The 14,427-nt window shown below is 45.4% G+C and overlaps 1 protein-coding gene across 2 annotated transcripts in view; it reads left to right on the top strand.

Annotated features, from left to right (window-relative positions):
• USP10 (ubiquitin specific peptidase 10) overlaps positions 1–14,427 on the top strand; it is a 70,636-nt gene that overhangs the window by 51,828 nt on the left and 4,381 nt on the right. For both annotated transcript variants that reach the window (XM_017860701.1, XM_017860707.1), the window contains 5 exons: positions 302–401; positions 1,366–1,543; positions 5,955–6,120; positions 10,621–10,765; positions 13,263–13,328. In XM_017860701.1, coding sequence (XP_017716190.1) covers positions 302–401; positions 1,366–1,543; positions 5,955–6,120; positions 10,621–10,765; positions 13,263–13,328 — 655 coding nt within the window. The remainder of the gene's footprint in view (positions 1–301; positions 402–1,365; positions 1,544–5,954; positions 6,121–10,620; positions 10,766–13,262; positions 13,329–14,427) is intronic.

The raw sequence follows: 14,427 nt of genomic DNA, 5'->3' as shown, positions 1-14,427 counted from the left end.
AAAAAAAAAAAAAAAAAAAAAGTAATGTATATTTATTGAAAAAAATTTTGAAAATACAGAAAAGTATAAATAATAAAAACCCCCATTTAGAGATACGTGTTTAATCTGTTTCTCCTTTTCTTCCCACTCTTGGGATTTCAGCTATGCAAGGAAAACCCATGTCATCATGTCATTGTTTGGAAATACTTTTTACATCTTCCATTTCAGAGGAGGCATGGTTGGACTTTGCAAGTACTGTATGTCCTGCAGGCCTTGGACAGTGATCAGTTCACACTAAAGTGATTATATTTGACCTTTTCAGGGTCGACAAGAAGATGCTGAGGAATACTTAGGCTTCATTCTAAATGGACTTCATGAGGAAATGTTGAACCTAAAGAAGCTTCTCTCACCAAATAATGAAAGTAGGTTATGGTCCACTTGCCCCACAGAGTTGTGCAAGAGTTCGCTGTAAACAAGTGTTGCATGCTCATATGTTATGTTGCTTCCCTGCCCCTCAGTCGTTTTCCCTTCAAATAGCATTTATTCCTTACGATAACTTACACCATCGAGAAGGTTATATTTAGGTAAATTACAGTTTATCCCGAACTTCTGCCATTTTCCTTCAACTTTTAATTAGGAAAATGATCAAGCATATAGAAAAGCTGAAAGAATCGTTTGATGAATACCTTTATAATTGCTGAGTATAGTTTTAAGCATATTTTCTGATGCTATACACACACTGTGTGTGTGTATATATATATATATATATATACTATATCTGTCCTATCTATCCGTCCATATATACATACATACACATACATTTTCCCTGAATGATTCAAAGTTAAGTTGCAGCTAACAGTCTAGTTCGTCCCAGGTGCTAAAGCATCCCCTGAGAATCTGCTCCTGCATAACCACAGCCCCTTATCTGAGAAAACCAACTGTAATGACATGGTAATATCGACTTTGCAGAGCATCTTCAGATTTCTCCAGTCAATCCCAGGAATGTCTTTTCTAGGAGTTTATGTAAGCAAGGATCCAGTGGTGGTGTGCCTGTTGCGATTGGTTGCCGTGGATCCAGTGGCGTTGCGCCTGTTGCACTTGGTTGCCGTGGATCCAGTGGCATTGCTCCTGTTGCGATTGGTTGCCGTGGATCCAGTGGCGTTGCGCCTGTTGCGATTGGTTGCCGTGGATCCAGTGACGTTGCGCCTGTTGCGATTGGTTGTCATGGATACAGCGGTGTTACGCCTGTGTGATTGGTTGCCGTGGCTCTTAATGTAGAACACACCCTGATTTCATTTTCAAGGCTACAGTTGACAGATCTGTGCCTTTTTATTTTTTGCTATTCTTGCTGTAAATAGTAGTCTAAGTAGATGCTCTCCTTTTCAGAACTTACGATTTCCAATGGCCCCAAAAACCACTCAGTCACTGAAGAGGAGCAGGAAGAACAAGGTGAAGGAAGCGAGGATGAGTGGGAGCAAGTGGGCCCCCGGAACAAGACTTCCGTCACCCGCCAGGCGGATTTTGTTCAGACTCCAATCACCGGCATTTTTGGTGGACACATCAGGTTTGTGCTTTTCTAGAATAACTTAATACTTGCCTTTTCCGGGGTTTCACCATGTTGGTGAAGCGGGGAAGGTGTGGGGCTTGTCTTGACACTTCTTGGACATGGTGGTTTGCATCTTGCTCCCCCGACTGCTCTTATCTTGCACTTCCTGATGCCTCCCTAGTCAGCCCCTACGGCTCATTCTCTGCCTGCTGGCGCATGTCTGCAAGGGACAGGGAGCTCCTCACTTCTACTCCGTCAAGCTCAGCTGCTCATTGCTGGGGAGTAAGAGAAAAGCCAGCTAATTGGCCGTACGCGGTGACTCTTGCCTGTAATCCCAGCACTTTGGGAGGCCAAGGTGGGTGGATCACCTGAGGTCAGAAGTTCGAGGCAAGCTTGACCAACATGGTGAAACCCCATCTCTACTAAAAATACAAAAATCAACCGGATATGGCGACGGGCACCTGTAATCCCAGCTACTCGGGAGGCTGAGGCAGGAGAATCGCTTGAACCCAGGAGACAGAGGTTGCAGTGAGCCGAGATTGTGCCATTGCACTCCAGCATGGGTAACAGAGTGAGACTGTCTCAAGAAAAAAATAAAAAGTGATATAGGAGAGTATCATCATGACTTGGGGGTAGGCAAAGGTTTCATAAGATAGATCATTAAAAAAGTAATAACCATAAGAGAAAAATATATATACATATATGAGACTTCATCAGCATGTAAAACTTGCAACATTAAAACTGGCTCCAGTAGGCAGAGGTTGCAGTGAGCCAAGATTATACCACTGCACTCCAGCCTGAGTGACAAAGCGAGACTGTGTCAAAACAAAAAAAAAAAACCCAGCTAGTCAAACCATGTGTTTTGGTAGGAGCAGAAATTAATGTATCTGGAGGAATTTCATTTATTTATGTTAATAAATTGTGTATATTTAAAGTATACACAAGATGTTACGAAATAGAGATAGTAAAATAGTTGTTAGAGTGAAGCAGATAAACATTCCCCATCACAATTACCCTTGTGTGTGTGTGCACGTGGCAGGAGCAGCTTTTTGCTCATTTCGCAAAAGTCCCAAATACGGTGCACTATGAGGAGCTCTTGTCCAATGTTCCACATCAGATCTCTAGGCCTGTTCACCTATGTAGCTGCCACTTGGTGTCCTTCGACCTACGTCTCCCATTCCCACTCCCCACCCCTAGGAACCACTGTTTTCCCTATCTCTGTAGTTTTGTCTTTTTTCTTTTTTTTTTAAGATTCCATGTATAAGTGAGACCATGCAGTATTTTTCTTTCTGTGTCTGGTTTAACTTAGTATGACATTCCCCAGGTTCATTCGTGTTGCGGCAAATGGCAGGGTCTTTTTTACAGCTGAATAGTATTCCCTTGTATATATATACACACCAGTTTCTTTATCCATTGGCCCATCCATAGACAGTTGTTTCCCTTTTTGGCTGTTGTGAACTGATTGGAACCAGATGAGCTAGAGAGTGAAGGGAGTCTGAAGGGAGGTCTTTTTTACACGGACGGACACGTGACTGGGCTGGAGTCCCTGGCACCTGGCTGTGTGCCAGTTCCCTTAACCAGCTTTTTGCCCATTCACAAAGTCCTTCGGAAAGGTTTTTCTTTATTTACCTGAGAGCTTTTCAGTACCACTGTGATGTGGAATTCAGCAAAACTTGTACCATCTCCAAGCAGGTTTACCCATCAAAAGTACTGAAAGGGCCTCATTGCAGTCTGATTTCCTTTCTGAGGCCTTGCAGCATAACCCCCAGGCTGGCATTTCAGTGACACTCTTAGTCTGTTGTTGTCCCACATGCTGTGTACCTGGAAGAAATACCACCCCTTTTAAGGCATCAAGACTTGATTAGTCTCTCAGTTCTGAGATTGAATCAGCAACTTTCAACAGGTGAATAATAAGAACCTCAGAAACCTACGCTGACTCCCTCAGAAGCTGGTTTCTGGTCCTCCGTGGAACTGGATTTAGAAGCCAGTTGAGCAGCCATGTGACCTTGAACAAGTCACTTCTGTGTTCTGTGCTGTGAGCTCCATTCCACCAGCCCCTTTCTATTCTGGTGCTCTGTGGGGTGTCCACGGCAGCTGTGTGGTCAGTTGTCGCCTGGGAAACGCCTAGCCCCGACCACTGCCTATGGTTCCTTGGGACATGTAGTGTTGGCAGGGAGACGCCGAGGTGCAGATTGGCGTGCAGCAGTGAGGGGCGGCTGTGCCCTTTGCTCCTTCAGCCCAGCAGCCTGGTTTAGGATTGTGGGAACACCCCCTCGGGATGGGAGAGAAGGATGAAGGGACAGCTCAAATGGAGGCATTGGGAACATGGTTTTTGTGCAGAGGTCGGGTATCAGAATTTCAAGACCACAGAGGGTCAGCATACTCAAAGATCCCAAATTTGTCTAAGAAACCAGTGGAAAATACCAGCGTCCACTTTGGAGGACTTGCTGGCTCAGATTGAATGGCTCTGTCATGGCTGCTAGCTACATCCTCTGAGGCTCTGTCATGGCTACTAGCTACGAATACATCCTCTGAGCAGGCTCTGTCATGGTTGCTAGCTACATCCTCTGAGCGCTCTGTCATGGCCTGGCTAGCTAAACATCCTCATGCAGGCTCTGATCAGGTCTGCCTAAGCTTACATCTCTGAGGGCGCTCTAGATCGAAAATGGCTGCATAGCCTCACAATCTCTGCAAGAGCGTCTCCTCAGATCATTGGGAACTTGGCCATAACTCCATCCTACCTGAGCTCATGTACAAATGGAACCTGCTTAAGACTAACATCTCTGAGCGACAGATGTCAAACTGAGACTGCTAGCTACATCCTCTGAGGGTCTCTGTCATGGCTGCCTAGCTACATCCTCTGCAGGGTCTCCTGTCACTGGAACTGCAGGCATCCTCTAGAAAGGGCTCATGTACAATAGAGAACTGCTTAGCTACATCCTATGAGGCTGATGTCATGGCTAGCATAGCTACATCCTCTCAGCAGAGGATCTCTCCGTCATGGCTGCTAGCCCTACATCCTCTGAGGCTCTGTCATCGGACCTGACATAGAACTACCACCTCTGAGGCTGTGTCCATGGCTGCTAGCCCCTACATCCTACTGAGACGGTCTCTGTCATGGCTGCATAGCTACATCCCTAGAGGGGTCTCTGTCATGGTCTGTTCGCCTCATCCTCTGAGGCTCTGCTCAATGGCCTGCATAAGCACTACAAATCCTCTCGAAGACTGTGAGTCGATCGGACTGCTAGGACTACATCCTCTGGAGAGAGATCTCTGATGTTGAAATTGGTTGTTGATGTTTCTTTTGAAAAACAGTAAAGCAAAGATAAGGAAATCTTACAACATAGGAACTTCTTTTCAGCCATTATGAAGCATGATTCTTTATTCACACCAATTGGAAGATTTTCTTCTAAAACTCAGCCTCTTCAGATGTTTTTCAGTTTCCCCAGGAAGACCTTTCTTCCCTGGTGCCACCTTTGCTAAAACACAGGACCACTGAGTCAAGAGGGCTTCTTGTTGATTTCTCTACCAGCTCTCATGACAAGTTTCCCCACTGCTGCATCCCTCTCTGGAACCAGGGGAACTGTTGTCACCGAAGTCTTGATACTGTAAAGGAGCATGGAGATGCCTAATTCAACCCTGGACAGAAAAGCTTTTAGCGAGCTCTTCACCACATCTGTTCTGGAAAGCCTGAGTACCTGTCCACACCCATTTTATTCCGTTTAGAAACTAGGTCACTGAGACTGCAGAAATAGAAGCCCTTGTTGAACCCCTGGCATGTTCCCTTGCTGAGGCTAAATGAGAGATGGGCCGAACACACAATTTTACTCAGAAAACTTAGAAAAGAAAAAAAAATGAAGTGAAAAACCAGCTAAGAAAACAAGGTCAAACTGGCACCCTTCTTGGAAGGGTGGCAGCCTTTTTTCCTGGAATGTTAACTTGTTTTTTATTCTACACACCCTACTCCCCTTCTTCTTTTGTAAGACATTTTATAGGAGGAAAATGCCATTAAAATCCTCTGTTTACCTTGGGATTTCCTCTGTTTTATTAGAACAGGCTATGATACTTGGAGAAAATGGAAAGCATTGGCATTTTGAGGCCATGGCAGGGTAGCTGCGTTTATGAACTGGTGCAGTAAATAACAGTGTGGAGAGGAGGTGAAAGAATTTGGAAAATGAAATATGTTTTCTTCCAGAGCACTGGCGCTGGGAACATTTATCAACTGGTAGATTTAGTTGTTAGAAATACTAAGGAGGTGCTATTCAGCATAATTATTTTTAAATTCAGTATATTTTTGGCTTTTCTCTGTGGTCTTTTGAAAGTGATACTGAATAATCTTATTTTCAGTGTTTATTCCTCTTGGTTAATCTTAAGGGAAAGTGGCAAGGAGTGGTCTCTTAATTTTTTTGTTTTTGCTTTCAATTCTTAGGTCTGTGGTTTACCAGCAGAGTTCAAAAGAATCTGCCACTTTGCAGCCATTTTTCACGTTGCAGTTGGATATCCAGTCTGACAAGATACGCACAGTCCAGGATGCCCTGGAGAGCTTGGTGGCAAGAGAATCTGTCCAAGGTTATACCACAAAAACCAAGCAAGAGGTATGTTCACACTTGATTTTGAACCTTTCTACTGAGGTGCTCTGGTTTGGTGGAAAGAACACAGCATTAGGAATGAGGGGAAATGGATCTGAGTTTCGCCTCTCAAATCAGTTGCTTAACCATTTTGTACTGAAAGTTTTTACGCTTTTACAATGAAATGGTTGAAACATGATCCCAAGGGCCTCTTTTAGCTCTAAATCATATTACACAAGGTAGTGATCTCCTTTGGGTTGTTTATCTTGAGCTACATTTAATTTTCTGGCAATCTAATCATGATATCACAACATCAATACTACCTCTGACAGAGGCCGAGTAGCTTATTTATGTTCATGATACTGTAGGGTACAACTTTCATTAGATTAGTTGGGTTGTCAAAGAAATTCCAAACACATCTGTTTTGCATTTGATTGTAGATCTTCCAGGTCATTGTAAAAATAATACAGTGATTGTTCTGATGCTTGTTACTCTTTGGTTTGATCTGGAAAAGATAAGATCCTGAGTCTTTCAGTCTTCATGAATTTAAGACCATCAGATTATAGCTTGGTGGAGTCCTTGTTAACTCGGTCAGGCGAGACGGATAGCATTCTGCCCTGTGAGAGCTGATTAGTTCCTGGCTATCCAGATGTGCCAGCTTATGACTGTTTTCTGCTCTGCAGCAGAGAGTGTCTTCTCTGTTATGTATCTTAGGTTGTGGCAGTGAATTCATAAAAATGCACTGGGGAGATGAATGCAGGCTGATAATTATGGACAATCCATAGCATTCTGCAAAGCGATATTTGAATAATGAGCAGTGGATGGCAGCTACAAGGTAAAATAAGGTGCCTCAGCGTAGAAGACTTGTCATCACGTTGTGTGACGGGGATGGATCTATCCTTGGCTTATCTTGTGTGCTCTGAGTCAAAAAGAGCAAAGTAGGACATCGGGACCCTTCGCACCTCAGGGGTGTCCTGCTGTGGACTGGTCCACCCAGGCTCTGGGGGAGAACCGTAGAAGTTATGCTTAATCTTCTGCCGTATTTGCAGACTTGCATCTCATGGGCAATTTTGTTTAAAAAATAGAAGCAGTAGGAGCCCGAGGCAGAAACTTGGTAGTTGACTTCAGTGAATGAGCTAAGGAGAGTCTGGCGGTAGACCTCGTGGAAGAGAGAGAGGGAAAAAGTGGTATTTGTGTTGGGGAGGTTGGTTGGGTGGTTCAGTTGTGCATTGACTGTGGATGACTCTGTCGGTTAGGCTCTCTTCTGTGGCAGCTGCACCTCCAGAGATGGCTCCCTGGCCCTGGCTGCTGTTCCACTCTGCTTACCCTGTTTCTTGAGCCAACTGTGGGAGTCTTTGGCGACCCACGCTGTTGGGGAGGTGGTCAGCCTTTCTGTGGGCTACCTAGGGAAGACCCTTTTGTAATGTGTCTGTTTTTCTCTTTTGCTTCTGCTGCAATTACAGTTTGACTTTGCTGGGGTGGGCTGGTAGGGGTGGGGGTGTGAGGGCAGGGATTGAGGCATAGGCAGTTGTCAGCCTGTTGTTAGACGGTAGTGAAAAAAGAATGGTTTATCCTAAATAGCAGGTTTGGAGGAAGGCTTCAAGAAAGAAGGTGGGCCAGGTGTGGTGGCTCACGCCCATAGTCCTAGCACTTTAGGAGGCTGAGGCAGGAGGATTGCCTGAGCCCAGCATTTCGAGGCTACGTTGAGCTATGATGGCGCCACTGCAGTCCAGCCTGTGAGATAGTGAAACCCTGTCTCTAAAATGTAAAAATAAATAAAAATAAAGGAAAGCTGGCATTTTGGTGGACTCCTGAAGATACAAAAAGAATGCTGCCAGCTGTTCTGGCTGCACGGTTGTTGTAGTGTGTCATCGGATGAGATCAGGGCCACTTTGAGCAACAGATGTTCGAGGAAGGTTTGGACAGCCTGTATGGAAGTCTCTATAAGGAGCACATTACATATTTTCTTGAAAGCGATTTTTTTTTAAGTTTTTAAAATGCCAACTTTATTATGTTTTAGATCAGAAGTGTCTTTCTGTGAGAACATGTGAAGGTTTTGGGGAAAATGGGATTATATGAAATATTTGCTGTATAGAAAATGTCTGCCTTTGTTGTGTGATTAGAAATTAAGCCTCAGTTTGTCTGGAAACCCAAAATACACATTTAATAATTTCGGATTAACCATTTAGTGAATCAACTGAGAGTGTTAACATGAAAATCACAGATCAGTAAGCACTGAGAAGCATCCTAGAGATAATTCAGCCCTGCTCTCTTAATTCACAAGTGAGGAGACTAGGTCTTACAGTCCCCATCTCTGCTTATAGCTGTTGAGCTGTGTTCACACCCTTCATTCACTCAGAAGTGCTTGTTGGCTATGGAGACACTAGAACATAAAGACGCATGGGAATGTGGAGCTGTGCGAGGTGGTTTTTGCTCCTAGGACCTTAGTCTAGGTGGGAAGACAGGCATGGAAGGGTCTGGAAGGTTAATAAACCCAGCCAGTGATGACTTATGAGCTTGCCTAATACCCTTGAAAATGCTTTCAACTAGATGTGAATCTAGTTCTCTGACAGTTTTTTAATTGTGTTATAATGCTGCTATCTTTTGGATTGGTACTTTTAAATTACTCACACAAAAAGTATTCTCCAGGCCGGACGCAGTGGCTCACGCCTGTAATCCCAGCACTTTGGGAGGCTGAGGCAGGCAGATCACGAAGTCAAGAGATCGAGACCATCCTGGCTGACATGTTGAAACCCCATCTCTACTAAAAATACAAAAAGTAACTGGGCATGGTGGTGTGCACCTGTAGTCCCAGCTACTCAGGAGGCTGAGGCAGGAGAATCACTTGAACCTGGGAGGTGGAGGTTGCAGTGAGCTGAGATCACACCACTGCATTCCAGCCTGGGTGACGGAGCGAGCCTCTGCCTCAAAAAAAACAAAAGTATTATCCAAATGAATATGGGAAGCATCAAGAAGTTTGTAAGTACAGAGAGTGATAGATAAAGGGACTAAGTGTTATTTGTAAAGATGCATCTTAATAACAAAAAACCTGACTTTATTTGAACGCAGCATTCATTAGACCTGTGAAAGTACTTCAGGAACAGATAAATTAATAAAACTCATTATTAGAATAAATAGCTTTAAAGGTTATTTAAAACATCTGATTGGCCTGGAATCTCAGCACTTTGGGAGACTGAGACGAGCAGATTGCTTAAGTCCAGGAGTTCAAGACCAGCTGGGCTCATGGCTGTAGTCCCAGCTACTTGGGAGGCTGAGGTGGGAGAATCACCTGAGCCCAGGAAGTCAAGGCTGCAGTGAGTGGTCATCATGCCACTGCACTCTAGCATGGGCAACCAGAGTGAAATCCTGTCTCAAAAAACAAAAACAAAAAACCCCATCTAATTGAAAAAGCATACTGGTAGCAGTTTTATCAGTACTATCAGAGTTATTTTAAAATGGGTCAATACTAGGTCGAGCGTGGTGGCTCAGGCCTGTAATCTCAGCGCTTTGGGAGGCTGAGGTGTGTGGATCACCTGAAGTCAGGAGTTCGAGACCAGCCTGGACAACATGGTGAAACCCCTTCTTTACTAAAAATACAAAAATTAGCCAGATGTGGTGGTGGAAGCCTATAATCCCAGCTACTCAGGAGGCTGAGACAGGAGAATCGCTTGAACCCGGGAGACGGAGGTTGCAGTGAGCGGAGATTGTACCACTGCACTCCAGCCTGGGTGACAGCGTGAGAACTCCCTCCCAAAACAAAAGGTGGAGGAGTCAGTACATAAATAAGGTGGTACTAAGTTAGCTTTTTTTTTTTTTTTTTTTTTTTTTTTTTTTTTGAGACAGAGTCTTGCTCTGTCGCCCGGGCTGGAGTGCAGTGGCCGGATCTCAGCTCACTGAGCTTTTTAATTCTTATGGTAATTCGTCGGTAATGCCACAGAGTAAAGTTCTTAACTTAAGAGTTTACAGCTGGACTTCAGGTACCCAAGAGACTCTCTGCAGTTGTGCTTACAGGAATGTGTGCATTTTTCTTCCTTTTCTTTTTTCTTTTTTCTTTTTCTCTGAGACAAGGTCTCATGGTGTTGCCCAGGCTGGAGTACAGTGGCGCGAACTCAGCTTCGCTGCAACCTCCACCTCTCAAGCGATTCTCTTGCCTCTGCTACCCAAGTAGCTGGGGTTACAGGCGCCCACCACCACGCCTGGCTAATTTTGTATTCTTAGTAGAGACGGGGTTTCACCATGTTGACCAGCCTGGTCTCGAACTCCTGACCTCAGGTGATCTGCGTGTCTCAGCCTCCCAAAGTGCTGGGATTAATAGGCGTGAGCCACTGCACCTGGCCATGTGCATTTTCTTAAGAGGAGCATTGGTAGAGTCTCAGAGCTTCTGCGAGGCAGGAAAAGCCATGAAGCCCTGCCAGAGAACTCTCAGGCCTCAGCCCTCAGAGGACATCTTTGAGCAGAAGGTGGATGTGTTGTCAGCTGTTGCAAGTAAGACAGGGACGGTGTGTCCTGGTGTGCTTTGTGTCTTAGGTTGAGATAAGTCGAAGAGTGACTCTGGAAAAACTCCCTCCTGTCCTCGTGCTACACCTGAAACGATTCGTTTATGAGAAGACTGGTGGGTGCCAGAAGCTTATCAAAAATATTGAATATCCTGTGGACTTGGAAATTAGTAAAGGTAATGCATACATGAGGTCGGGAGTGTTCGCGGTGATGCGCTCCTGCAAATCAGTAGCTCAACCCTGTAGCATTTCTTTATGATGCCAAGAGTGAGGACATTCTCTTGCTGGACTTGGGCTTGTTTTAAGTTTCTTAACTTGTAATAGACCTTAATACTAAAATTCTCATGAAGATGGCCTGTTAAAAACAGAGGCAAAAATAACTAACCTCTATAATCTTACTAGATGAGAAAAATAGGAGCTTTTGTCTATCAAAAAGAATATCACTTTTCTGTGAACATTTCAGGGATGAATGGGGCATAATTTGCCTTACACTGAGTATTAACAGCTGTGTTGATTAGCCCGGTTAGGTGGCTTTTTAGTGAAGTAAGAATGATTTCTCATAGGCAGTAAGAGTCCCTTCTAACCTCTAGTTGTGGTGGTGCACAAGTAAGACATGTGGCACTTACCAGCCTCAAGTCTCTGTCAGGTCATGGGCTCAGCACTTTTTGGAAGCAGTTTTAAAGAGCCCCGGGTTAAAGGCATCTTGGTAAAAGCACAGCTTCAAGAAGACTTTTCTCTTGAAAGCTTCAGAATTTGTGAAAACGTATAGTACAACACTGAGGCTTGATTGGGACTGTGATTAGCTAGAGAGGATTCTCAGAATATCGAGGTGTCTGGGAAGCAGAAGAGAGGACACTGGACCTCCCTCCTGGGTCTTGTAGAGGAACAAACCTGAACTGAGAAGCCCTCTTCCCCTTCCTCCACCGGCACAGCAACCCCACCTCACACCTGCTTCCATGTAGATGATCCAGGAACTGTGGGCATGGCTGGTTTCTAGCCGGCTTCCTGTCTACCTAGGGGAGCCCTATACCTTCCCTTGAAGACTCAGACACTGTCTCTCCCAGGCCTCTATACAAGAGCTGTGCTTTCTGCTGACGGACTTGGCTGCTGTGCTGGGTTTAGTGTCCATTGCTGCTCTCACACTTCGAGCTGCTTTATCACTCATCAGCGGATTGCTTTTTAATCCCATTTGAGGACCAGCAAGAGGAAGAAAGATGCCAGTGAGAATCATGTAACAGATCCTCCTCCCCATTTTATTCTGTCCATCTGGAAACCTAGAATGCTGGCTGAGTCAAAGAAGGCATCCTCGACCTCTGCTCCTGCATCTTCACTCGCCTCCAGATCAGCTGTCTGAGCTGACTTGGATATTTTTCTACAGTGATTTTATTTTTATATCTTTTCTTGCTTGCTGTATTTTTATATCAGCTGCTACCTCTAATATGTTATCAAAATATGACATAAATGGGTGCTGGGCGCAGTGGCTCACGCCTGTAATCCCAGCACTTTGGGAGGCCGAGGCAGGCGGATCACCTGAGGTCAGGAGTTCGAGACCAGCCTGACAATGTGGTGAAACCCTGTCTCTTCTAAAAACACAAAAATTAGCCTGTCATGGTGGCGGGCGCCTGTAATCCCAGCTACTTGGGAGGCTGAGGCAGGAAAATCGCTTTAACCCGGGAAGCAGAGGTTGCAGTGAACTGAGATCATGCCACTGCACTCCAGCCTGGGCAACAGAGCAAGATTCCATCTCAAAAAAAAAAAAAAAAAAATGGGGACAAGAGGACCTCACTTAGGTCATTGGGTAGGCAGTAGAGAAGGAACCACTGATGGCTGCCTCGAACAGCGCACCATCGATGGACTCTTGTGTCCATGTAAGTGGTACTTCTGCACGCAGTAAGAGCAGGGAGTTCGCACCTCGCAGTAGCTGGTAGACTGGTTCCTATTTGGAGAAATCGTGTTGCTGTTCTTTAATTGAAGTTTTTTTTGTTTGTTTGTTTTTTGTTTTTCTTCAAGACGGAGTCTTGCTCTGTCACCCAGACTGGAGTGCAGTGGCGTGATCTCAGCTCGCTGCAATGTCCACCTCCCATGTTCAGGTGATTCTCCTGCCTCAGCCTCCCGAGTAGCTGAGACAACAGCCACGTGCCACCACGCCTGGCTAATTTTTTGTATTTTTAGTAGAGATGGGGTTTCACTGTGTTAGCCAGGATGGCCTCGATCTCCTGAACTCGTGATCTGCCCACCTCAGCCTCCCAAAGTGCTGGGATTACAGGCGTGAGCCACCATGCCCAGCCTGTAATTGAAGTTTTATGATCTGACTCATGTAAAATATTTTAATTATTGGATGTTTCATAACTGTTTTGTTTTTAAGTCAGCAGCTTTTTTCTTTCCCATTTTGTGGAGCACCTGCTTTTAAGGGGCCTCCCGCAGGAGCATCACAGCCTTGACCATTGCTCCTGTTTCTTTAGGGGGCTGGCTGCGCATTTTGTGTCCTGCTACTTCGCATGGCTCATTTTCCTCATGAGTCAGTTTTTGTGCAACTAAAGGGATGAAGTGTTGTTTTGTTCCTGGTCTAACAGGTGGTTTCCTTGCTGGGGAGAATGTTGTTAGCCATTTTTTGCTGCTGTTACCCTGAGCCTTTCTAAAAGTGCTTCAAGCCATTGATATTTTGTTTTCCAGAACTGCTTTCTCCAGGGGTTAAAAATAAGAATTTTAAATGCCACAGAACCTATCGGCTCTTTGCAGGTGAGTAAATTTGTACAACGTTACTTCTTCAATGAAACACTGATGAAAGGAATTATATGTGGGCACAATTTTGCTGAAACACAACTTAGCATAGCGACCAGATGCTCTACTTAGAAGTATCCTGTGGCCTTGTGAGTCAGGGAGTCGTGTAAGAGTTTTACCTGAAACTCTGCGTAGATGACAGATTATCATCTTGGCCCTGAGGAGAGATAGCAGAAGACCTTGCTCAAAGTGAACATTTCTGTCTTTGAGTCAGAGGAGGGAGTTTCAGGCTCCCAGGCTGGCTGTTGGAGAATGTGACCTCTCCCTGCTGCGCTTGTGGCGCCTGTGGGTGGCAGTGCTGCGGAGTTTCCACGACACCTGGTCTCCCGGCCAGGTTGGGCGAGCGCACCCCCAGCCGGTGATCCCTGCGTCCTCCTCCATAGATATTGTTAGGGCCGCTTGAGAGGGTGGGCCCGATTACACAAGCCCCTCGGTGGCCAGGTCCCCCAGTCGCTCATGAGAAATCTCCCAAGAGGGCGAATGGCACCCCCTGTTCCCTCACGGGTGGCGTGGGCCTTGAGACCTCTTCTGTCTCTTGGCTTAGGCTCCTTGCAGTATCAGTTTTTCTTCCACACCTTCCCTTTCCATTCTGTCTGCCCTTTTATCCTCCTCTCTCTCATAGCCTCGTCTTTATGCCTCTGAGTCTTTGCCTCTTTGGATCGTTGCTGTTTGCAGCACTTCTGTTTGCTTCCCAGGCTGTTTTGATTACATGGTTCTGGCTTCTATGTCTTTCCTCCTCTGGTGTGGCCTTTGGTGAGCTGTTTGTATCGTAACATAACACTGCCATTTATTGACCTTCACACATGTATTGCACCTCTTCCCAGGATATCATTCTTTTATTCCTTACATGTGTCCTAGGAGATGGAAGGTGGGATTCCCATTTTATAAAAGAATCAACCAGAACTCAAGGAAAAAACTCACCACTCTGGCCTGCAGTGGCAGAGCAGGGCTTCAAGCTCCTTTCTGCCTCAGCTCACACCCAATGTTTTAGGAAGTTTGGCCAGTGGGTGAGGGCCTAGGGGTGGGGCCCCAGGGGTGAGGGCCTAGGGGTGGGGCC

This window comes from Rhinopithecus bieti, unplaced genomic scaffold (genome assembly GCF_001698545.2).
Source record: "Rhinopithecus bieti isolate Rb0 unplaced genomic scaffold, ASM169854v2 scaffold_1618, whole genome shotgun sequence".
Taxonomy (NCBI): Eukaryota; Metazoa; Chordata; class Mammalia; order Primates; family Cercopithecidae; genus Rhinopithecus; species Rhinopithecus bieti.
Note: the sequence above shows the minus strand (reverse complement) of the source record. Positions and strands in the feature narration are given on the sequence as shown.